A 25,779-nucleotide genomic window follows, 5' to 3' on the forward strand; every position below is an offset into this window, starting at 1 on the left:
AATGCTCTTTCATGACACATGAAATTTATGTAAAATTCAAGTTTCGGTATAAATAAAATTTTATTGGAGCACAGCCTCTCCCATTTATGTACCAAGGCTGCTCTGGGGTGCTCTCTGCAGAGCCAAGAAGTAGGCACAGACCCTGGGATCCACAAGCCTAAAGTCTTTTCGCTCTGCCACTTTACAAAGTGTGCTGTTGGTCAAGGTCATAGCTGAAACGAAGTCCTTGATCTGACATAGTTGAAGCAGATTAGGGTTTGCAGCTAGGCAGAACTTTGTTCAATTTTGGTCAGTTAAAAACATATTATTGCAACTTTATTTTGGAGAAAAGGATGATGAGTTGGCCAGAGCAGCCATGTACACAGTAGTCTTTGCTTTGGAGCAATTTTTTTTTTCTTTTCTCTTAGCTGTTTTTTAAATTTTGTGGGGATGTTCTTAGTTACTTTTAAAAGAAAATTGCGAAACTTGTGAAACACTGATGAGAGGCAACATTCGAGATTCACTCAGCTCCCCTGCAGGCACCAGTGCCACCTAATTGTTTGCTCCACACAAAAGGTGGATCAGAGAAAAATCGCTTCTTTATTCTTCCCCTTTACATCATCTCCCCTGCACCTGGGGAGTCTGGATGCACGGAGACGCAGCGCAGCGCGCAGCTGATGATGGGTTACACCAAAGCGCACCAAGACGCAAATCCCTCCCAGATCCAGGAGATTTTCTGTAGCTTAGCTAGATTTCCAATTGTCCTGCCACCTGTACTGAAATGCACAGTATGTGTTAATCTTGAATTCTTTTCTGTTTCCATAATCTTGGTAAAGTTTCCTGCACTCAAACAGTAAATCCAGTTTGGTCCATGGGAGTTAAAAAGGGAGCCAGCTTCACTTCCACGCTTTCCAGCATACAGGCTTCTTTGGAGCAGTGTCTGGGTGACAAAAAGCTGGCAGAATTTCTCTCTTTCCTGTGGTCCCTCTTTCCTGTGCTATGCCTTCCAGGCTGAAAGCATGAGTTCACATGTCTGTTGTCTTATTACAAAGTTTCCATCATTTCGGAGGAGTTTAGAAGAAAACAATAAAGGTTTCCACATATTTAGCACCCTGGCGCTCTGCTCTCCGCGCAAACAAGCTGCTCATTGACAGATGACAACCCCTTGTTTATTGATTTCTGGTGGCATTGAGGGTACAGAATGAAAAAAAAATGCAGTACTTGTTTTTGTAACCTTTCTTTGGGGGGAGGGGACAGTTTTTTGTTTGTTTGTTTTGTTAATCCTCACCAGAGGATATTTTCCCATTGATTTTTAGAGAGTGGGAGGGGGAGGCAGAGTCAGAGAGACAGAAACATTGATGTGAAAGAGACACATCCTCACATCGATTGGTTGCCTCCCACTTGTGCCCCGACCAAGACCAGCCTGCAAATGAGGTACATGCCCTTGACTGGAATTGAACCCAGGAACCTTCAGCCCTTGGGCCGATGGGTCTATCCACTGAGCCAAACTGGCGAGGGCTGTACATTTTTTAAGGCAACTGTACCTGAGTTTGCCATTCGACCTTAAGCAAATTGTTCAAACGTTACTTTCCTCCCACATGAAGTTGGAATAATACATTACCCGCTCTGCTATTTCATAAGGCTGTTTTAGGGACTTAAATGTGATAAAATAGGTAGCCAGCCCTAAAGAAGGTAGAGGATTTATTTTTCTTTTTTTTACTGACTGAAGCAATGATATCTTTTCATTCAAGGACCCAGCTTCTCCCAAGCCTCCTGCTGCAGAAAGGGCTTGATCTTTCAGGAGAAACCCGCCTCCAGCCTCCAGCAATGGGTCTCACCCTTAGGGGCCTTGATGGATACAGCACATGACATGCAGGGTTTGGAGCTAGCACCTGAGCACACACAGAATAACCTTTCCTACGTGACCCTCTTAATCACATCTCAGTCTGCACATATATGGCAGAGGTCTCTGCTCCTTCCAGGGAGTCTCTGGAGATAAACCAGTCAATCAAGGCAAGGAGGTAGTCTAATGGCCATTTAATGCTTCAATATCAGAGGCAGGATAAAAAGTAACTTTATTGGTGGAAACTATTTCTATATCATTTAATATATATATATATATATATATATATATGTATATATATATATATATATATATATATTTTACTAATTGACACAAAATTCATGAGACCCGAATTGAGGAAATTCATGAGTTCCAAAGCTTTGGGCATCATATGATAGTGCCTCCTTTGGGCGGTTTTGCTTTCCATGGCTTCAGTTACCCACAGTCAACTTAGGTCCAAAAATATTAAATGGAAAGTTCCAGAAATAACTCATAAGCTTTAAACTGCATGCTGTTCTGTGTGGTGTGCTGAAATCTCGTGCCTTCCCACTCTGTTGGCCTGGGATGTGAATCATTCCTTTGTCCAGTGTCTCCACGCTGTCACACTCCCCGCCCAGGGGTGTCTTAGTGTCCCCCTGGGATATCAGATCCACGTCCCTGTGTCACAGTGCTGGTGTTCAGTCACCCTTCTTTACTTAGTAACAGCCCCGAAGTACAAGAGCAGGGATGCTAGCAATTCGGATGTGCCACAGAGAAACTCTAAGACACCTCACTTAAGTAAAAAGGTGTTAGTTCTCCACTTAATAAAGAAAAAATGTATACTGAGGTTGGTAAGAATGAATCTTCTATCTGTAAAATTGTGAAGAAGGAAAAAGAAGTTCATGCTAGTTTGCTGAGAGAAAGACCACATCCACATAATTTTTTTTACATATGTTATTGTAATTGTTCTAGTTTCTTACTAGTGCTGTAAATCTCTTACTGTGTCTAATTTATGTTAAAGTTTATCATAGGTATGTGTGTATAAGAAAAAACATAGTATATACAGGTTTGGTTCTATCTGGGGGATCTTGGGACATATTTCTCATTGATAAGGGGGGACTACTATATATCTTACCATCTATGGAGTTATGCTTTAGGGGGCACCATTCATTTGGCATATATAATGAATAATTATATGGAACAGCTGGGGAACAAGATGGCTATGCATGAGTGTTTCCCCACGTACCCACCTTCAAACACAATGGCTTGGGCTGTTGATGTGTTAGAATGTCTGAGTACTTGATAGCGATGCCCTGGACTGACCTGGAAGGATCTGAGCAGAGGCCTAGGGAAGGTGTCTAGACCTAGAATTTTAAAAGCTTCTTCCAGTGATTTTTGGATGCATGAAAAATCCTAATGGACTTCATCCTTTTATTTTTCCATAAGAACTTGGCAGCATCGAGGCCAGCCCACCGCTGGGTCAGCTCATTCCAGATCTCCTTCACCTAGTCTTGTGCCAGGCTGTGTGCCAGTGTATTCACTGCCCATCCCATAGTCCACCTGCCCTCAGCAGGCACCTTAGCTGAGTCCCCCCCACTTGCCTGGCACGTGACCTAAACCTTTCTTCCTGAAGAGTGTCGGCCATCAGCAGGCCTGGCTGACCTGGCTGTCCTGGTTTCCACTGACTTTTATCACAGCACGTGGAGTCCTGAGCTGGCCCAGGGAAACGCCTGTGTTCCCGACAGACTCCTCCTGACCTGCACTGTGTGCTTGCAGCCCGATTTCCTCTTGAGAGTCAGGATCAGTCACCCCAAACAGTACGGCGACCCCCTTGCCTGTTGTCACTGGAGTGAGGAGCCCAGGGTGCCAGGTGGCAGTCCCAACTTCCACTTCAGTGGAGCCCTGCTGTGTTCCACGTGGAAGTGTCCCCCATGGGGGCTAAGACCTCTTGACCAGTGGGGCCCAAAGTTGTGGGGGTGGGGAGCAAAATGCTGGCTACAGATCGGATCGAGGGACAGTAGTGAGAGGAGCCACTCCTCTCACTGTCATTTCCCTGAGGCCAGGCCTGTGAATCCTGGGTGAGGGAGGAACAAAACAGCAGCACCCGGGCCACTGATGAGACACACAGTGCTCTAGCTCTGTCAGGTGCTGTCACTTAGTTGATGACACAACTGAGTCCTCACAATACCATCAGCTGTCTATGAAGCCTCTCCTTTAGAATGATAGGGAACATGATAAAATAAGTGAATTCTGTGATCATAAGCTTATTGCCGTCCTCATTTGCTGTGAAACAAGTTCTTTGGTCAGAAGCTAAGCTGTGTGAGTAAAGCTGAATGAAGCACTCAAAGCTTACAGGTGATGGTTTTAGCAGAAGCACATCCATAAGCAGAATGCGTGTCTTTCAGAAAGAACATGTCATGGCAGTGGTGCAATGAAGCTAATTTATACAAATATATTCTCTTGAAAAAATTTTAAAATATGAAATACAGAGAGGAAAAGGGGAAAACCCCAATGTGCTCTCCTCCTTTACTTTCCCCCCTCCCCTCTATGCACCAAGACTCTCACCAGAGCTGTTTGACTAGCAGTCATTGGGCTTGTGTTTGCTCTGTTTTTTCCGTGCATTCGTGCACATTTATGTGCACATCTAAAGGGAGCTGTTTTCCTTTAAATTTGAATGGGCTCCTATTACACATACTGTTTTAAAGTTTCTTTTAGAATTAAATTTTGTTTTCTTCACTAACTACTAAAATATTGTTTTGATGTGAGGGACAATCTGTGTGAGATCTGTCTCCCTGTTCTCTCCATCTATACCACCTCTATGTCTACGTCCAGGTCTATGGCTGCATCTATGTATGCATCCATGCTTACATGCACATCTCTTCTCTGCCAAGTCTACATCATGTCTACGCCCAAAGAAAGCACCGTGAGTCAACGAATAGCCATGGATGCACCAGGGAACCCAGAACAACGACGTAACTAGTAACTTACACTTATTTTAATATATTTTTCCTTTTTTATTGAATGTATTGGGATGATATTGGTTAATAAAATTATATAGATTTCAGGTGTACAATTATATAATACATTATCTGTATCTTATGTGTTCACCACCCCAAGTCATGTCTCCTTCTATCACTATTTATCCCCCCTTTACCTTCTTCTACCCCCCCACCCCTTTCCCTCTTATAATCACCACACTTCTGTCTGTATTGGGATGGTTTTGTTTTAGCTGCTTAATCCCTTCACCATTTCACCCAGCCCCATAGCCCTCCTTCCCTCTGACAGCTGTCAGTCAGTCTGTCCCTTATCTATCCTATTCTTCTGCATCTCTCCTCAGATAGCCACTTTCTGAATTTTTGCAATGGTCATTCTATTGTTTTTAAATATATATATTTTTATTGATTTCAGAGAGGAAAGGAGAGAGATAGAAACATCAATTATGAGAGAGAATCATTGATCGGCTGCCTCCTGCACGCTCCCTACTGGGGATTGAGCCCGAAACCCAGGCATGTGCGCTTGACCAGAATTGAACTCGGGAACCTTCAGTCCACAGGCCAATGCTCTATCCATTGAACCATTGAACCAAGCCAGCTAGGGCTATTGCTTTTGTTTTAATAACTTAAAAATTTTTAAAATAGTTTAAGACTCAGAAAAAGATATAAAAATAGTACAGAGAGCTCCAGTCAGAGTTGATTGCCAACGCCAGAAAGTTAAGGTTGGTGTAATAAAAGAAACTCAGGTATAGACCTTATTTGGCTATCTCCAGTGTTGTAAGTAGTGTTTTGTATTAATAGTCACATGAGATTTTAAAATGTATAGAGTTCAGTAGCCATCAGCACATCCAGGAGACAGAACTGCTCCATCCCTGCAACTCTGGCCACCAGTGATCTTTTCTGAAGAATGTTATCTACATGGCATCAAGCAGAGGATAACCCTTTGAGATTTGCTTTTTTTCATTCAGCATAGTACCTTTGAGATCAATCCAAGTTGTCGCATGTGCCAATAGTTTACTCCTTTCAAGTGTATCTGAGGTAAGTTTTAATCTCTCTGGGATAAATATCCCAGACAGCCATTGCTGAGAGAGGTAAGTGTATGCTTATCTGATCAGAGACAGCTAAATGGTTTCTCAGAGTGGTTGATCCATTTTCCATCCCCCCCACAACGAATGAGCGATCCAGCGGCTCCACATCCTCACCAGCACTTGATACAATCAGTGTTTTCTCTTTAAACCATTCGAATAGGTGTGCAGTAATATCATAGACTTATTCTGCATTCCCCTAATTACTAATGATCTTAAACACCTTTTTATATGCTAATTTGCCATCCATATATACTCTTTGGTAAAGTGTATTTTCAAGTGTTTCGCTTGTTTTCTAATTATATTATCTCTTCCTTACTGTTGAGTTTGGAGAGTTCTTTATACATCTGGATGCAAGTCCTTTCTTGGATGTGTGATATTCATTTTTTTTTTTTTAAGGCAAATATCTTTACTCTGGCAGGATGATGCGCACACACATGGTCTGGGAACATGCGCACTGAATGTGTGATTTTCAACCATTCTGTCATAGTCTGTGGCTTGTCTTTTCATCCTCGTAATATTCTTTCACAGAGCAACAGTTTTTAATTTTGATGAATAGCAATCTCAATGTTTTTTCTCTTGAGGATCATATCTTTATTGTTGTGTCTGAGAATTCTTAACCTAAACAAGAAAAAGAATACTCTTTCCTGTTTTCTTTGAAAAGTTTTATAGTTTCAGCCCAGTCCGAGTGGCTCAGTGGTTGAGCGTTGACCTATGAACCAGGAGGTCACAGTTTGATTCCCAATCAGGGCACATACCTGGGTTTCAGGCTCAGTCCCTGGTGTGGGGTGTGTAGAAGGCAGCCAATCAATGATTCTCTCCCATCATTGATGTTTTAATCTCTCTCTTCCTCTCCCTTGGTCTTTGAAATCAATAAAAAATATATTTTTAAAAAGTTTGATAGTTTTAATTAAGTTTGGCTTTTAGGTGTATGATGTATTTTGAGTACATTTTTGTATAAGGTGTGAGGTTTAGGTCAAGAGTCTTTTTCACTTATATTTTTGACACCATTTGTTATAAAGATTATTCTTCCTTTACTGAATTGCTTTTGCACCTTAGTGAAAAATGAGTTGACAAAACTTTGTGTAAGTCTATTTCTGGACTGATTCTCTATTCTCTGGTGGGATTTAAGTTTGCTCCTCTGCCAACACCACACTTGCTTAATTACTGTATAATTTCTCAAATCAGGCTGTGTGATTTCTCTCACCTTATTCTTTCTCAAAATTGTTTTGGCTATCTCGTTCCTCTGCTTCTTATGTAAATTTCAGGATCAGTTTGTGTATATCTATATCTTACAAAAAATCCTGTTGGAACTTTGATAGACCAAAGGGATAATTGACATTTTTACTACATTGGGTCTTTTTGTTAATGAACATAGTATATCTTAACATTTTTACGTTTTTTTTTCTTTTTTCATCATAATTTTATTGTACTTATTTATTATTATTATTATTATTATTATTATTATTATTTAAAGAGAAAGTTCATCTAGAAAGTTACAGAGGCAAAAGAAGGGCCCTTGGAGCTTAGGAGAGAGAAAGGGAAGGGTAACCCTCTTGGGAGGAAAATGAAGGGGAGGGGAAAAGCACCCATTTTTGTAGTTTTTAGCATATAGATCTATGCATGTTTTGTTAGATTTATACCCACTATTTTCTTTATTAAAGCAATCATAATAGTATTGTGCTTTTAATTTCTCTTTCCAATTGTTCATTGCCAATACTGATTATTAGCATGGTTGCTTTTAGTGTGTTGGTTTTGAATATTGAGAATCTGCTAACTTCATTTATTAGTTCTTGGTCTTTTTTTTGGAGTTGGAGGGGTAGATTTCTTTAGATTTCCTAGACAATCATGTCCTTTGCAAATAGGAACATATGATTTCTTTCTTTTCAATCTGTATGCTTTTAATTTTCTTTCCCTTCATGAGAATATACTCCAACTTACTTATTCATTCTTCTGTTGACAGGAACCCACTTCTTACTTGATCACTAGTACCTCTTCTGTTACCAGTATAAGTCCATACTCTTCATCCAAATCCCTGGAGGCCAGCTCTGTTTGGGAATTTTATTTTTATTTTTTTTAATTTGAGAAAGTTAATTTGTTGCACTTACTAAATATTTTATAACACTCTCAGCAGGATCTGGACATTACCCTGCAATCAGATACATTAGTGTTTTTGTTTGTTTTTTCCCCCCAAAGAAATAAATGAATATTCACACTAATTGAGATAAAGTCTAAAAATAACCTCACATTAGTTCTGGTCAGGTTTTGCTACAAATGACTTTGGGTCAAACTTAGGAAAAAACTTTCCGTTTTGAGAAATTTTTGGATTTTGGAATTCCAAATATGAGATTGCAACTTTTTATTATTTTACTTAGAGTTTGGTACTTCTTTGAATTTGTTTTTTCTTGCCTGTAATTTTTGCCTCAGTACAGTTGGAGTTTCTCCTCTTACTCATCTGTTTCCTTTCTGCTTTTTGTCTTCTGGGAATTCTTTATGGTTTCTGGTCTGCTAGTGGCACCTGATCTCATATTCTATGATACATTTATTTTTTTATTTAAGTCACTTTTCTGTCATTTTTAAGAAATTTGGGGCCCGGCTGGCATGACTCAGTGGTTGAGCATTGAGCTATGAACCAGGAAGCCGTGGGTTCCATTCCCAGTCAGGGCACATGCCCAGGTTGCGGGCTCGATCCTCAGTGTGGGGCATGCAGGAGGCAGTGGATCAATGATTCTCTCTCATCACTGATATTTCTATCTCTCTCTCCCATTCTCTCTGAAACAAATAAAAATTTGTTTTTTTTTAAAAAAAGAGAAATTTGGGGTTGGAGAGTTTAAGATGTGTTTTCTCATCTTTGACCTTGCTCCAACGTCCCAGATCATTCTGTTTTCTGCCATATATATATATATATATATATATATATATATATATATATCTATATATCTTATATATAATATATATTTATATATATATTTTAAAAATATTTTTATTGATTTCAGAGAGGAAGGGAGAAGGAGAGAGAGACAGAAACATCAATAATGAGAGAGAGAGAGTCATTGATTGGCTGCCTCCTGCACGTCCCCAACTAGGGATCAAGTCCACAACCTGGGCATGTGCCCTGACCGGTAATCGAGCCGTGACCTCCTGGTTCAGAGGTCAATGCTCAACCACTGAGCCATGCTGGCCAGGCTGCTTTATATATTCTTAGTACACAGACATGTGTACATATGCACACACACAATCACACAAACACACAATTTTTTAATAATAACCATGTGTTACATTTGTAATCAGTAAGTAAACATGGCCTTGAAGGAAGTCTAATTGGATCCTCTCCCCACCCTCCCAAACAAGGTGGGTATTGGCCATTTTACTTTGAAGAGAATCAAGAACAGAGGAAAGAGGTTTGTTCAACAAAACTGGGCCTCTTCCACCAGCTGGGCCTTCACCAACTCATAAGACATGGAACTCCTGGGGTCAGAGAAAAGACCAGATGGAAATGTAACAGAAGGTGAGTAGTGTTATCTGTGGTTGGACAGATCATGGAAAATATTTGCTGTCTTTCTTTTACTTATTAATTTTCTAAATTTTCTAGAGTGACTGTGTAGACAATTTTTAAAAATAATTTTGAAAATATTTTTTATGGATTGATAAAAAATAGCTCAATTCGTACATCTGCTTTTCCATTCAATCTGTTGCATTATATTGTTTTACTAAATTGTATATATAAAAATCTAGCCTCACATGGATATATAGTTGGAAAGGTAAGGACTCATGCTCATGGATGCCACAAAAAGATCTTGGTACTTGCTAGGGTCCTTGGCCCACAATTAACAATCATTTTTCTGGACAGATGTTAGTGTACTACAATTGTTTTTAAAAAGTGTACAATTTGCCCTGCCAAGGTAGTTTAGTTGATTAGAGTGTTGTCCCAATACACCAAAGGTTGCAGTTTCAATCCCTGGTCAGGGCACATACAGGAGTCAACCAATGAATGCAAAAAAAAGTGGAACAACAAATCAATGTTTCTCTTTCCCTCTCTCTTTCTCTATCTCCAAAAATCAATCAATTAAAAAGGTGTATAATTAAATGATTTTAATATATTTATAGAGTTGTGCAACCAATATCACATTCAATTTTAGACCATTTCATCATCTCAGGAAGAAACTCTGCACCCTAGGCCAGTGATGGTGAACCTATGACACGAACTCATTTTTTTTGGTTGAATTTTCTTTGTTAAATGGCATTTAAATATATAAAATAAATATCAAAACTATAAGTCTTTGTTTTACTATGGGTGCAAATATCAAAAAATTTCTATATGTGACACGGCTCCAGAGTTAAGTTAGGGTTTTTCAAAATGCTGACATGCCGAGCTCAAAAGATTCGCCATCACTGCCCTAGGCTATCTACCTCCCAGTCTTCGTTCTCCCCAATCCTGAGAAATCACTGATATACATTCTACCTCCTTATATTTGCCCATTCTGGACATATAAGTGAAATCATAATTGCCTTTTCTTGTGTGTGACTAGCTCTTTAGCATAATGTTTTCAAGACTTATCCATGACATATTATATACTTCATTCCCTTTTATGATTGAGTAATAGCCCATTGTATGAATACACTACTTTTGCTTTCTGTTTGTTAGCTGAGAGACATTTAGATTCTTTCCATTTTCTGGCTATTATTATTTTTAAAATATTTTGTATTTATTTCAGAGATGAAAGGAAAGGGAGAGAGTTAGAAACATCAATGATGAGAGAAAATCATTGATTGGTTGCTTCCTGAATGCCCCCCCCCCCCCTACTGGGGATTGAGCCCAGAACCCGGGCATGTGCCCTGACCAAGCATCAAACTGTGACCTCCTGGTTCATAGGTCAATGCTCACCCACTGAGACACGCTGGCAGGGCTCTTTCTGGCTATTATTAATACTGTTTCTATGAATGTTTGTGTGTAAGTTTAGTGTGGCCATATGATTTGAATTCTCTTGGGAGAATTCCTAGGAGTGAAATTGCTGGGTCAAAAGGTAAGCGCATTGGAAGAAGGCCAGGTCATTTTTCAAACTTGCTGCACCATTCACAACTATATCAATGACCATGGAACCTTCTATAAAATACACTTGCATTTTCTTTTTCAAAGAAAGAAAAGAAACATAAGGGAATGGCTGTGGGTTCTAATTTTGTGTCTTCTGCACTCTTTATTGATAAAATGGGAACAGCCAGCAGTACCATGTGGAATTCTCTGCCAGACACACAAGTCTGTGCTTGCTAAATACCATGAACAGAATTCTTTCACAGAAGCTCCTTGAACCTGAAACACAGCAGTACTCAGTGACCATGGGTCCTCAGTCTTAGGAAAGCCTTAAATGAAGCCTTGGCCAGGGAGGCAGAAGCGATACAGGAGTATGTGGGGTCTGCCCCCAACCCTCAATTAAAGGGCAGTTTATGCAACATGACTTCTTTTTGAACCAGAGCCAGGGTCACTGTTGAGCTGAGGTAACATTAATTATTTTTCCGCTTGTCGGATTCCATGAAAAAGATGTGAAAATGGCCTGTTTATGAAAGAGTACAGGCAGAGGCTGTGAGCTGATTATGTCAAACCTCGTCAAAGCTTCCTGGGTGTGGGAGGTTATAATCAGCAAAGCATGGCGGCATCTGTGCCCATTACAGGAGGAGCCCATCTGCCTGGCTCGCCAGCAGAGACAAGAAGCCAGCTTAACCCCCGATGGACTGAATTGGGTTGACTGTGGAGCAAAGAGGTTTTACTTTCATCAGTTATCTCGCACGCAGGTAGGGGACAGCGCAGCCAAGGAGGTCATTGTCCTTGTTTTGCTCGCTTGATAGAGCAGCATCGATTCTTTCTGTGACTTGGGCAGCCAAATAGATGTGTCAAGGCACACAGTTGCAAAGCTTGAAAGATACAGAAATAAGCTTTAAAAAACAAGTCTGAAAACAACCTCAGAGAACATTAGCAGGGAGCCCCACACTTTCTACAGAGGTGGGGCTTAGCGACTGTGTTCTGGTAGAAAGAGGTGTCCCAATGTGGCAATTGCTGGATTAAGAAATCTTGTCTTATCAGGAGACTGGGTAAAGCAGCTGGTGATACTATGGGGAAACTAAAACTCATCACCCAATGTTGTCCTTGGGAATGATTTGACCTAAAGATCATCAAATACGTTGAACTCAATTTCCTTTTTTTATAGCAAATAATTATGTCCCCTTTCTTTTACTGAAATCAAATACATTGAAAAAAAAGCCACTTATATGCTGACTATAAAAAGATCATATGCCATAAACATAAAATAAACTATTAGCGATGTGCAATGAAATAAAGAGCTTATACCAGAAATGAAAATCAGCTCTATCACTAAGCACATTGTTTAGTTTAGTTGACATTTTTTTCACAGCCGCACTTTCTTTTTTGTTTGTTTGTTTATATTGGTTTAATCCATGTCACATTTAAGTTTACAAAGGGAAAGGACAAGTACCTTTGTATAGAATATAGAGGTGCAGCATCACACCATGGGGCCCACAGGAGGGGCGGGAGACAACACTTTCCCTGGGAGCAGCAGCTCTAATCCCAGGGGATGTTTCCTGGCAGAAGGCTGGGCAGCCAGAAGCCCCCTCATCCAGCCCCAAACTCGGCCCCTGCTGTAGCTCGGTTCCCATTTCTGTGCCTCCCCATCTCCAAGCTCCTTATAAAGAGCCCCAGGAGCTAAGACTGAGGAGAGGAGCATGTCCCTTGGGGCATGTGTAGCATGTCCCTTGGGGCATGTGGCCCATGTCTGGGAGAAGAAATATATACCACTGAACCCCCAGCACATGGGAGGGGAAGGAACACCATGGGAGAGGGAGAGGCAGGCACCTCAAGAGGTGGATGGGCTGACCGGAGCCAGCCCTGAAGGAGGCGCTGCTTCCAGGTGTTCTTAAAAAAAGAAGAAAATCATACAACCTAAGGGGAGTGGAGGGTGAGGGTGGGGAGTTACCCCTTTACATCCAACATTGTAAACACACGTCTATATTACATGTGCCTCAGTCTGGTGTTTGCGTCTGTAAGTTGGTCTGAGGGCTGGATCTCAGGAACCTCGCCCTGCTACCCACCCTGGGAACAGACCTGGAGCAGGGATGGTCCCCAATCCTGGTGGGAACCTGGCAGGGCCTGGGCCTCAGCATCCACTCTGGCTCCAGAGGCCTGTGTGTGTGCGCATGTGCATGTGTACATATATGTACATGGGGAACCTGTGTGCAAGTATGTACAAGGAGTAGGGTCACATCCCAGAAGCGGGAAGGCAGGACTGCTTGAGGCAAGGCCTGCCTGGGGTGGCTGGCAGACAGGTGGGTTCCCGCAGGTCTCCGGGCGCTGTGATGGTGTTGCTCTGAGGGCACAGCTTCTTGGCACCCAGCGTCTGCAGCCAGCGCTCCTCGAAGTGCCCATGACAGCCCTGGGTGCACGTCAGGAGCATCCATGTAAGTCCATGCAGAGGAGGCGTTTGTAGCGGCCCCACTGATAGCTGCTGTTCAAGCTCCCTCACCCGAGCCTCAGGGCCTCAAACGTGGTCACAGCTGAATCTTCGGTTATTTCTCGATGTCGCCATTCTTGCAAGTCTTCTGCATGGCTCCCGCTTGCCGCTCTCCCGGTTGCTGGTAGAAGGGATCTCATTGCTGGCCCCACTCGGAGAACTCGGGTGTGTTGCGTGTGCTGGGAGGGCCGCCATTTAGAACGGCGCCTCTCTCCTCGGCTCCACCAGGCTCCTCGCCCGTGCAGGGATGACGCCAGCCTCCGTGCGGCTTCCACCCTCCAGAATGTCATCCCCATCCACATCCAAGCCAGCACCATGGTCAGGACTCCCTCAGCCGCTGCACACGGTGAAGCCAGAGCGGCGGAAACACCCCCAGGCGCGTGGCGGCCCATATCCGTGTCTGCCCGCAGCCCTCATGCTCCTCAGAGCGGTTGCTGTTCTCCTGCTCGACATCCCCGGCATCCTCCTCCGCCATGCCGGAGCCGTCCCCCTCAGAAAGGCGAGGCTCCACCTGCCCCCGCAGCTCCTGCTCCGATGCTGCAGGGGCGGCTGCACAGGGCCCCCCTGCCCTCACCTTGCTTCCTCCCTTTCATTTCCCCATCCGAGCGTTCAGTGGGTCTGCGATGGGCTCACACTCGCAGGAAGGCCTTGTGTCTGTGAGGGGTGCAGTCCTCAGTGGCAGACGGTGTGATGCTGGGGAGACTCTCCCCTCCTGATGGAAGCAGCAGCAGGAGGCGCCATGGCGTCCCTCAGCAGGGCACCCTGCAGTGTCGGTGTGCTTTCTTCTTTATTTCTCTAGTCTAGGACTTCCATTCAGCCCGATTTCAAGCTGTTCTGAGTGATGGTTGTTCTGTATTTTGTTGTAATTTTGATGTGGTTGGGGAGGCGGCGAATACCAGCAGTTTACCTACACGCCATCTTCCACAGCCACACTTTCTTAGTGAAGGAGGCAAGGTGTTCTGGCACAATTTCCTTACCTTGTAGTTCAACAGCACTTCAAATAGCATTGCTCCAGATGAGGTAATTAGGTAATCAGAGGTTGAGCTCATACATAGAGTCAGTGTGAATGTGACAGCTGCCAGTGAGACTGATACAGGCATGTAACACTGGCAATTTAATTAAAACATATGTGTATTGCTATCATTAGTGATATGATTTTCCAAATTTGTGGTCAAGTTCTTGGAAAAGTTCTGAATATATGAAGTACAATTTTCTCTTAGTTTACATTTCTGGACATTTCAGTGCATATTAAACCGTTCATGTGCAGTGCAGGATTCAGTTCGAGGTCTGGATCACTGACAGCAGATTTTTTACCTCCTAAATGAATGTCCAGAGGAACATCAAAAATCATGCAACAATCAGGGTGATTCTTCTAGGTGGAACGACCCTGCATACTGCAAATCTCTAGCATCCATAGTCCCTATGAACTCAATGTCAGTGGTGGTTCCCAATCACTGGCAAACAAAGATGCCCTCATACATTTCCTCAGTGCCCTAGAGAAGCGGTGCCATCCAGTCTAATCCAAATTCCAAACTTCACAGGTGGCCCTAGGAAGAAAGTGGCTCCCCCAAGATCACAGGTGAATCCTAGGGGACACTAGGACCAGAGCTGAGGTGCTGGACTCCTAATGCAGTCCTGCTGTCCCAGCCCAAAGTGTCCTAGGTACTGGCCACTCTCAACCCTGCCCATGTCTGCTGACTGGCCATTAACTCACTATTGCCTCTAAGGTAGCAATTTTTATGTATGGTGATGGATGTTAACAATACTCTGAAGATTAATTAATTTACTTATTAAAAATTTTTTTCTTTTTCACCCATTTCCCCACCCTCTTTCTTTTGGAAACCATCAGCTTGTTTTCTGTGTCTATGGGTCCGTTTCTGTTTTGTTTGTTCATCTGTTCGTTTATTTTTTAGATTCCACTTATAAGTGAGATGATATGGTATTTGTCTTTCTTTGACTGACTTATTCCACTTACCATAAGAGCCTCTATGTTCATCCATGTTGTTGCAAATGACAAGATTCCATTCTTTTTATGGCTGAGCAATAGTCTTTTGTATATTTGCACCACATCTTCTTTATCCATTTGTCTACAATGGACACTTGGGTTGCTTCCATATCTTGGCTATTGTAAGTAATGCTGGAATGAACATGTGTCTTTTTGAATTCGTGTTTTTTGTTTTGGATAAATACCCAGAAGTGGGATTGCTGGATCATATGACAGGTTTATTTTTAATGTTTTGAGGAATCTCCATGCTGTTTTCCATAGTGGCTGCATCGGTTTATGTGTGTGCTACGCTTTACTACAAATGGCAGTAGGTGTGGGACACCAGCATCCCACAGACACGTGAGCAATGTGCTGTGCCACGTTGGAACAGCTACGATGTCACTAGGTGACTGAAACCTCATTATGTGGCATAAGATTGTAGTTGTCACTCAGAAAGTGTTTATTAAATGCATTCCCTAATGGATTAAGTAATGATAGTAGTCTGCTTAAAGAACTCCAGGTTGTTCTGAGAAGTGGGATGTCTCCTTGTGCTGGTTAGGAACAAAAACGTTAGGGAACTTCATGAGACTTCCTAGCAGAGCATCTCAGAGCCCGCAAAACTCTTTAAGCTCCACATATAGGGTGTCCCGAAAACGTATGCAAACACTTCGAATAATTATAAAGGTAGTTTTATTAAAATACATTTCATTTTCAAAATTGAGCTCTCAGCTGTAAAGTGTGTGTACATATTCTGGGGACACGCTGTTATAACACAGGTAATGGGGAGAGCAGCGACAGCTGTGTAGGTTGTGCACTGCAGAAGCTACGGCTGCAACGCTCACTGTTTCCTAGAGGTGTGCTTACAGTTGGGTTGGGCTGACAAGACACACACAGAAATCATTAAATAACAAATGAAGAGATTTTGTAATTGTCTTACATGCCAAGGGTGCTATGGTTCAATCTCTAGTATGTTGGTTTATATTATTTTCACCCTTGGTTGGTTTTACTGGCTACTAGTAATAATGCACTAGAGAGTAGATTGTGGATGTACAGCAAACTGTTCTGTAATAAAACCTGTTGTTCCAAACCTGCTCACTTTCTGCATATTCCCACTTCCCGGCCAGATGCCAGATTCCCGTGCGTTCGCCCAGCCACTTCCTCTACTGTATCACCCTTTCCTTTGCTTTTACCCAAATGCTGCAACTGATCCAGGGCACAGTGCAGATGTCATCTTTTCTCTGTAGTTTCGAGACCTTTCTTTGGCATTCACCTGCCAGAGGCAGAATTCACTGTTCCCTCATGCCGGTGCCACCAGCACTTTTTACAGTGCCTACTAGAGCACTAATGAAAAGCAGGAGAGGAAATGGTTACGTGCTTTAAGTCAGAGGGAGCAGAGTTCAAAATCTGGATCTCATCAATAACTGACTCTGGGTTCTAACCCTTCTAAGCTTTAGTTTCCTCTCCTTTACAATGGGCGTAGTAACAGTCCTCCCTGAGCTGACGCTGAGGTTGAAGGTATAGACGGACAGGACAGACATCTGCCTGGCTTTGCTCCAAAGGCAATCAAACTGATGGTCCCCTCTCAGTGAGAGCACTCTGGACAGCCGGTCCATGCTTATGCTTTATCCCGGGAAAAGGACCAAATGTTCACCAGTGAGTAGTGCTTATTTGTTTAAACCTTAATTAATGGTTAAATTATAAAATGCATCTGTTATTTCTTTTCCTGTTTCTAAACGCTTTCTTCTTCTTTGTTTATAATGAGTTACCCCTGCCCAATTTATCAGTTGAGGTGGAAATACCAATTTATGTGAGATGGTGGAAAGGCAGCGGTAAGCATTACTGCCACGTGTGCGTTTTATCAATGGTTGCGGAGCCCTGAAACCTCACGCCCACAGGGTGTGGTGTTATGCTGTAGCATAAAGGCATTGACACCCAGGATCTGGTATGGGTGGGATTGTCTGGACCAGAAAAGCGGACCTGGCGTTTATGGAGCGGGCGTTCCAGGCACACCAGGGAGCCATCAGGCTGGACCAAAGCTGCCATTCACCCTCAGAAGCACCACAGCAAGGATCAGCCGGCTTCCAGCCTGACCAGGGGCAGCATTGAAGAGTTGAGCCTGAACTGCACACTGCCTATTCCCTAGGTGAGGTTTAGTACGGCTGCCTTCTGGCTTTTGATAAATTCTCCAAATATGCTTCAGAAATTAAATTCAGCAGCAAGGTCCACACGGAGTCTGTGTAAGTGAGTGACTGTCAGCTTCCAGGTGTCCCCTCAATGACCATGTCCCTCAGGCTCCTCTGCACACTCTCATGCTCACGGCTGCCTTCCCATGGTGTTCTGTCTTATTGTCCCCTCATCTGATGCGAGTAGGATGGCAACATGTTACATCCTCTTCATTTACCCCACTAATCCAGTTCCATCTTTCCAGTTAAAATTGCTCATTTGTACCATATATGGCTTCAAACTCAAATCTTTGTATCTCTGTATGTTCTTTTCTGATCTTTTAAAATAGTTACACCTAATTTTTAAATAAAAAAAATTAATTGATTTCAGAGAAGAACAGAGAGGGAGATAGAAACATCAATGATGAGAGAGTATCATGGATCAGCTGCCTCTTGCATGCCCCCTATGAGGGATCGAACCCACAACCTGGGCATGTGTCCTGACTGGGAATTGAGCCTGTGACCTCCTGGTTCATAGGTGGATGCTCAACCACTGAGCCACTCTGGCCAGGCTACACTTAATTTTTTATTTATATGAAATGAGTGTGTACCTATTCTCTATTTCATTTTGTTTTTTCATTTATCCTATCTCCCACATGCTCATTATATGTTGATCATAATCTACATAATTGTCATTTGTAACATTTACAGTTTTCTATCTTGTTAAAAAATTCAAATTTTCTTAGTTTATTGCTTTTTTTGTCCTTAGGATTTATTTACTTTTTGTCCTCTCTTATAAATGGCACTAATAGGAATATCTTTGTATCTTCTATTTTCTGTTATTTTCTTGGGAGCATAATTCCCAAACATAATATTGTGAAGGTAGCTCTTGAACATTTGCAAGTTAGGTATCCAACCAATTTGCATCTACTGAGTAATAAATATATAAGTATACCTGTTTCCTCGTAGTCACACTTTTAATTTGTATAATCAACTTAGTAAAGATATAATAATGCCTTAAACCAATTTTGGGTTGCATTTTTTTCTCTGCTAGGATGGCTGTGAATTCTTCAACCTGATAATTTACTTTCTGCATTTCTTTGAGTATAAACTATATTTGGTCCAGAATGAGTACCTGCTCTTGTTCGACACAACAATTAGACATAGAAATGGAGATGGCGTTAATGACAATATCAAGCATTACACAGAATTAATCATTCAATTTAAAAATTAGCAAAGATAAGGTGCTGTTTTATACTCCCCAAATGGAAGACTTTCCCACACACAAAAACCCCCCCACAAAACAGAAGGTATAGTCATCTTTACAACAGAAGGAATTGATGGGAAGACAGGATTTCAAGACTCTCAAAGATTAGCAATGCCAGTCTGCATGCCAGAATAAATGCCGAAGAGAACCACTGTCTCTCTTGTCTTAGATCCTAAAATTTCAGGTGCCTATAGGGGCAAGGAAAAGAACATAAACAGTTTTGGGGCCAGAAAGTAATAATATAGTTGGAGGTGAGGATGGGGAGAATAGGCAAGTGACGCCCATCTGTGGCATTGAACTCTTATCCTATCTAATAAAAGAGAAACATGGTAATTAACATACGTCTGCTACTCTTCCCATTGGCTAATCAGGGCGATATGCAAATTAACTGCCAGCCAAGATGGTGGCCGGCAGCCAGGCAGCTTGGAGCTAACATGAGGCTTGCTTGCTTCAGTGACGGAGGAAACCAACATTCCGTTCCCCGCCTACCTTGCCAGCCTCTGAGCTTGCAGTTTGAAACATTGTTACAAATATAGAAACTAAACAAAACCCCAGGAACCTACTTTCAGCCCGCCGGGATCTCAGAGCTGGAGTTGTTACAGTGTTTCGATTATAGAACCTAAACAAACAGATACCTGCTTTCAGCAGCAGAGGCCTCAGAGCTGGAGCCAGAGCTACAGCTGGCCCAGAATAAAAAAAGAATAAAGGGAGCAGTTGGGAGCTTCAGTCATCTGCCAGCCTGAAAACAGCCCTCAGCCCCTCACCCAGACTGGCCAGGCACTTCACTGGGGACCCCCACCCTGAAGGGTGTGTGACCAGCTGCAAACAGCCATCGCCCCTCACCCAGGCTGGCCAGGCACCCCAGTGGGGACCCCCACCCTGATCCAGGACACCCTTCAGGGCAAACCAGCTGTCCCCCACGTGTGCACCAGGTAATATGCCTCCCAGCACCGGGATCAGCAGAGCTGAGAGACCTCCGGCACCGAAATCAGTGTGACAGGGGGCAGCGTCCAAAATCCCTGATCGTCCTGCGGCTCTGTGTGTGACAGGGGGCAGGGCCACAACCTCCCTATCTGCCCTACTCTGTTCGTGACAGGGGAAGGCGCTCCAACCCCCTGATCAGCCCTGCTCTATGCCTGATGGGGGGAGCTCCCCAACCCCCTGATCACCCTGCGGCTCTGTGTGTGACAGGGTGCGGCGCCCCTCCCCCCCCGCCCCCCACAGGCCCTGCTCTGTGTGTGATGGGATAGAGCCATAACCTCCCCATCGGCCCTGCCCTGAGTGCGGCAGGGTGTGGCGCCCCAACCCCCTGATCCGCCATGCTCTGTGCATGACAGGGGGGAGCTCCTCAACCCCCTGATGGGCCCTGCTCTGTGTGTGACAGGGTACAGAGCCCCAACCCCCCTGATTGGCCCTGCTCTGTGCATGGCAGGGGGTGGTGCCGCAACCTCCCCATATACCCTTCCTTGAGTGTGACAGGGGGCGGTGCCTTAAACTCCCAATTGGCCCTACCCTGAGCGTGACTAGGGGTGGCATCGTAACCTCCCGATCCGCCCTGCTCTGTGCATGACAGGGGGCGGCACCCCAACTCCCCAATCAGCCCTGCTCTGAGCCTGACCAGGGGCTGCACCTAGGGATTGGGCCTGCCCTCTGCCACCCAGGAACAGGCCTAAGCCAGCAGGTTGTTATCTCCCGAGGGGTCCCAGAGTGCGAGAAGGCACAGGCCGGGCTGAGGGACCCCCCCTCCCCACTGAGTGCACAAAAATTTGTGCACCGGGCCTTTAGTTAAGGATAACATTCTTTGGGCCAAACATACCTCTGGGCCAGGTTTGGTCATTGACCACCAGGCTGTGCCCTTTGCTTAAGACTTCTTTTAGATTCTTGAGGAGAAACCAAGATGGCGGCATAGGTTAACACCGGAGATTGCTGCCTTGAACAACTACTTCAAAAAACAACTAAAAGACGGAACGGACATCATCCAGAACCACAGGAAGGCTGGCTGAGAGGAAATTCTACAACTAGGAGGAAAGAGAATATCAGACTCAGACTCAGAGGAGGCGCAGTGCTGAAGTGAAATACTAAGGTGCGGAGTGCATGCAGAGCGGGCTGGAGGCGGAGGGCGCAGTTGTTGTTTTCAATCGGGAGGGAGTTTCAGACTCTGAGCTCCAGATCTGGGCGAGTCTCTAGGGACCCAGACTCAAACGGGAGAAGCGGGACTGCCTGGCTTCGGTTGGAACTCGAAGGCAGCTTACTCTCCGAGGTTTGCAGCGGTTGCTGGGACTCTGTGAGGCAGAGCCCCTAGGGACGGAACTGAGAGCAGCTCCGGCCAGCCCTGTAGATCCCCGGGGACCCGCCCTGCCCAAGCCTTGCGCAGAGCCATTTGCTGGATAGCCTCAGGCAAACGCTAGATTAGCACTGCTCTAGATATCCAGCACAGAAGCTCTCCCACTGCAGACACAGCGGACGCTCATAGCCAGTTAGCCTGGAGGTCAAATCACCCCCGGTATTGCCTACAACAATCAAGGCTTAACTACAACAAGACTGCGCACAAAGACCACTAGGGGGTGCACCAAGAAAGCATAAAAAATGTGGAGACAAAGAAACAAGACAAAACTGTCAATGGAGGATATTGAGTTCAGAACCACACTTTTAAGTTCTCTTAAGAACTGTCTAGAAGCCGTCGATAAATGTAGTGAGATCCTCAAGAAATCTAATGAGACCCTCGATGTTATGATAAAGAACCAACTAGAAATTAAGCATACACGGACTGAAATAACGAATACTATACACACTCCCAACAGCAGACCAGAGGAGCGCAAGAATCAAGGCAAAGATTTGAAATGCGAAGAAGCAAAAAATACCCAACCAGAAAAGCAAAATGAAAAAAGAATCCGAAAATAAGAAGATAGTGTAAGGAGCCTCTGGGACAGCTTCAAACGTACCAACATCAGAATTATAGGGGTGCCAGAAGATGAGAGAGACCAAGATATTGAAAACCTATTTGAAGAAATAATGACAGAAAACTTCCCCCACCTGGTGAAAGAAATAGACTTACAAGTCCAGGAAGCGCAGAGAACCCCAAACAAAAGGAATCCAAAGAGGACCACACCAAGACACATCATAATTAAAATGCCAAGAGCAAAAGAGAAAGAGAGAATCTTAAAAGCAGCAAGAGAAAGAAACTCAGTTACCTACAAGGGAATACCCATATGACTGTCAGCTGATTTCTCAACAGAAACTTTGCAGGCCAGAAGGGAATGGCAAGAAATATTCAAAGTGATGAATACCAAGAACCTACAACCAACATTACTTTATCCAGCAAAGCTATCATTCAGAACTGAAGGTCAGATAAAGAGCTTCACAGATAAGGAAAAGCTAAAGGAGTTCATCACCACCAAACCAGTATTATATGAAATGCTGAAAGGTATCCTTTAAGAAGAGGAAGAAGAAGAAAAAGGTAAAGATACAAATTATGAACAACAAACATGCATCTATCAACAAGTGAATCTAAGAATCAAGTGAATAAATAATCTGGTGATCATAATAGAATCAGGGACATAGAAAGGGAATGGACTGACTATTCTTGGGGGAGAAAGGGGTGTGGGAGATGCGGGAAGAGATTGGACAAAAATCGTGCACCTATGGATGAGGACAGTGGGTGGGGAGTGAGGGCGGAGGGTGGGGCGGGAACTGGGAGGAGGGGAGTTATGGGGGGATAAAAGAGGAACAAATGTAATAATCTGAACAATAAAGATTTAATTAAAAAAAAAAAAGACTTCTTTTAGAGACTCCTCCCAAAGGCCAGCGGGGCCTTGCACAGATGACCAACATTAGGGAAAGTGTCGAGGTGTGGGAAACAGTTCAGTTAACTTTACTACTACTATGAAAAAGGGTGGCAAGCCTGGCCAGTTGCTCAGTGGTTAGAGCACTGACTGCGTACCAAAGTGGAGTGGGTTCCATTCCCAGTCAAGGCAAGTGCGGAAAGCAACCAATCTCTCTCTCTCTCTCTCTCCCTCTTCATCTTTTCTACTCTCTCTAAAAATCAATGGAAAAAAATATCCTCGGGTGAGGATTAATTTAAAAAAGGGGTGAGGAGAACCTCAAACCCAGTGAATAGTATTTTGCCTCAATGACAATAGAACAAGGTAGGGATTTTGGCTAATTAAAGAATGCACACCCTGCCTTGGCCGGTGTTGCTCAATGGTTGGACCATCGGCCCCCCCTAGCATGGTGGTTTCCATTCCTGGTCAAGAGTACATACTTGGCAGTAGTCTCTTGGGAAAGATGGCGGCTGTATCAGTGTGTCAGCCACGGGTGGGAGGTTTCTCATTTGATAACTGCCGCAGAAATGCTGTCTTGGAAGCCGATTTTGCAAAGAAAGGGTACAAGCTTCCCACGGCCCGGAAAACAGGCACGACCATCGCGGGGGTGGTCTACAGGGATGGCATAGTCCTTGGAGCAGATACAAGGGCAACTGAAGGGATGGTTGTTGCTGACAAGAACTGTTCAAAGATACACTTCATATCTCCTAACATTTATTGTTGTGGTGCTGGGACAGCTGCAGACACAGATATGACAACCCAGCTCATTTCTTCCAACTTGGAGCTCCACTCCCTCTCCACTGGCCACCTCCCCAGAGTTGTGACAGCCAATCGGATGCTGAAGCAGATGCTTTTCAGGTATCAAGGTTACATGGGTGCAGCCCTAGTTTTGGGGGGCCTAGACATTACTGGACCTCACCTCTACAGCATCTATCCTCATGGATCAACTGATAAGTTGCCTTATGTCACCATGGGTTCTGGCTCCTTGGCAGCAATGGCTGTGTTTGAAGCTAAGTTTAGGCCAGATATGGAGGAGGAGGAAGCCAAGAAGCTGGTGAGTGAGGCCATTGCAGCTGGCATCTTCAATGACTTGGGGTCTGGAAGTAACATTGACCTCTGTGCCATCAGCAAGAGCAAGCTGGACTTTCTCCCCCCGTACTCAGTACCCAACAAGAAGGGGACCAGGTTGGATGGTACAGTTGTGAGAAAGGGACCACTGCAGTCCTCACTGAAAAGGTCACTCCCCTGGAAGTTGAGGTGCTGGAAGAGATAGTCCAGACGATGGACACTTCCTGAACGGTGTCAGTGGATGGCTGGTTACTGCTCTAGATGGGGGGCAACAGAGACCCCCCCCCCCGTACGACATTCATTTCAGTTTGCTGATTGAGACCCAATAAAATATGGAAACCAAATTGGGGGGGGGGGAGAGTACATACTTGGGTTGCAGGTTCAATGCCTCTCCTTCCTCCTTTCCACTCTCTCTGAAAAGCAATAGAGAAAATATCCTCTAGTGAGGATTAACAACAAATATAAACAATTAAAAAAAAAAAGAATGCGCAGCCTCCATCTTTTGTTTGCTTTTAAGTTTTTATTATGAACATTTAAAAATGTAAAATAGAGAGTATAGTATAGTGAAGGCCTGCAGCTCATTGCCCAGCTCATCAGTCCCAGAGAGTTTGGAGGTTCTTGACCATGCTTGCAGCTGGCGAGTATGGCAGGCACTGTTTCAACCCACCTGAGAATTATGTGCCAGAACGTGGGCCAGCACTGCCAGATTTTTTTTTTAAATTTTATTTTCTTGTTTAAAGTATTACAAATAGTAGTACATTTGTCTCCTTTTTTTTCCCCATTGACTTTCCCCCAGCCTCCCCTACCCCCCAACACATGCCCTTCCCCACCCCTCCAGGGTCTTGTGTCTATTGGTTATGCTTATATGCATGCATATAAGTCCTTCAATTGATCTCTTAACCCCCCTCCCACAACACTACCCAGCCTTCCCACTTTAATTTGACAGTCTGTTCGATGCTTCTCTGCCTCTGTATCTATTTTTTTGTTCATTAGGTTATAAAGTTCTTTATTATCCATAAATGAGTGAGGTCATGAGGTATTTTTCTCTCTCTGACTGTCTTATTTCACTTAGCATAATGCTCGCCAGTTCCATCCATGCTGCTGTAAATGGTAAGAATTTCTTCTTTTTTATAGCAGCATAGTATTCCATTGTGTAGATATGCCATAGTTTTCTAATCCACTCATCTGCTGATGGGCATTTAGGCTGTTTCCATATCTTAGCTATGGTGAATTGTGCTGCTGTGAACACAGGGATGCATATATCCTTTCTGACTGGTGTTTCTGTTTTCTGGGATATATTCCCAGAAGTGGTATTACTGGGTCAAATGGCAGTTCCATTTTTAAATTTTTGAGGAAAGTTTTCCACAGTGGCTGCACCAGTCTGCATTCCCACCAGCAGTGCACAAGTGTTCCTTTTTCTCCACATCCTCTCCAGCACTTGTCGTTTGTTGATTTGTTGATGATAGCCAGTCTGACAGGTGTGAGATGGTACCTCATTGTTGTTTTGATTTGCATCTCTCGGATGATTAGTGACTTTGAGCATGTTTTCATATGTCTGTTGGCTTTCTGAATGTCCTCTTTTGAAAAGTGTCTATTTAGGTCCTTTGCCCATTTTTTGATTGGGTTGTTTATCTTCCTTTTGTTAAGCTGTATGAGTTCCCTGTAAATGTTAGAGATTAAACCCTTATTGGAGATAACATTGGCAAATATGTTCTCCCATGCAGTGGGCTTTCTTGTTGTTTTGTTGATGGTTTCTTTTGCTGTGCAGAAGCTTTTTATTTTGATGTAGTCCCATTTGTTTATTTTCTCCTTAGTCTCTCTTGCCCTAGGATTTGTGTCTGTAAAGATATTGCTACGACATATGTCTGCAATTTTGCTGCCTATAGAGTCTTGTAAGGTTTTTATGGTTTCCTGTCTTACATTTAAGTCCTTTAGCCATTTTGAGTTTGTTTTTGTGTATGGTGTAAGTTGGTGATCTAGTTTCATTTTTTTGCATGTATCTGACCAAATTTCCCAGCACCATTTATTAAAGAGACTATCTTGACTCCATTGTATGCTCTTGCCTCCTTTGTCAAATATTA

General features: G+C 43.6%; 1 protein-coding gene and 1 pseudogene across 1 annotated transcript; one reads left to right on the plus strand and one right to left on the minus strand.

Annotated features, from left to right (window-relative positions):
- Window positions 1–13,144: 13,144 nt before the first annotated feature.
- On the minus strand, window positions 13,145–14,137 carry LOC118675611 (annotated as a pseudogene).
- Window positions 14,138–23,086: 8,949 nt separating this feature from the next.
- LOC118677495 (proteasome subunit beta type-7-like) lies at window positions 23,087–23,941 on the plus strand. Its single transcript, XM_036352639.1, has one exon. It carries the CDS (start codon window positions 23,094–23,096, stop codon window positions 23,901–23,903), a length of 810 nt encoding a protein of 269 aa, XP_036208532.1. The 5' UTR covers window positions 23,087–23,093; the 3' UTR covers window positions 23,904–23,941.
- The last annotated feature ends 1,838 nt before the right edge of the window (window positions 23,942–25,779 follow it).

Source organism: Myotis myotis, unplaced genomic scaffold (assembly GCF_014108235.1).
Source record: "Myotis myotis isolate mMyoMyo1 unplaced genomic scaffold, mMyoMyo1.p scaffold_m19_p_2, whole genome shotgun sequence".
NCBI lineage: Eukaryota > Metazoa > Chordata > Mammalia > Chiroptera > Vespertilionidae > Myotis > Myotis myotis.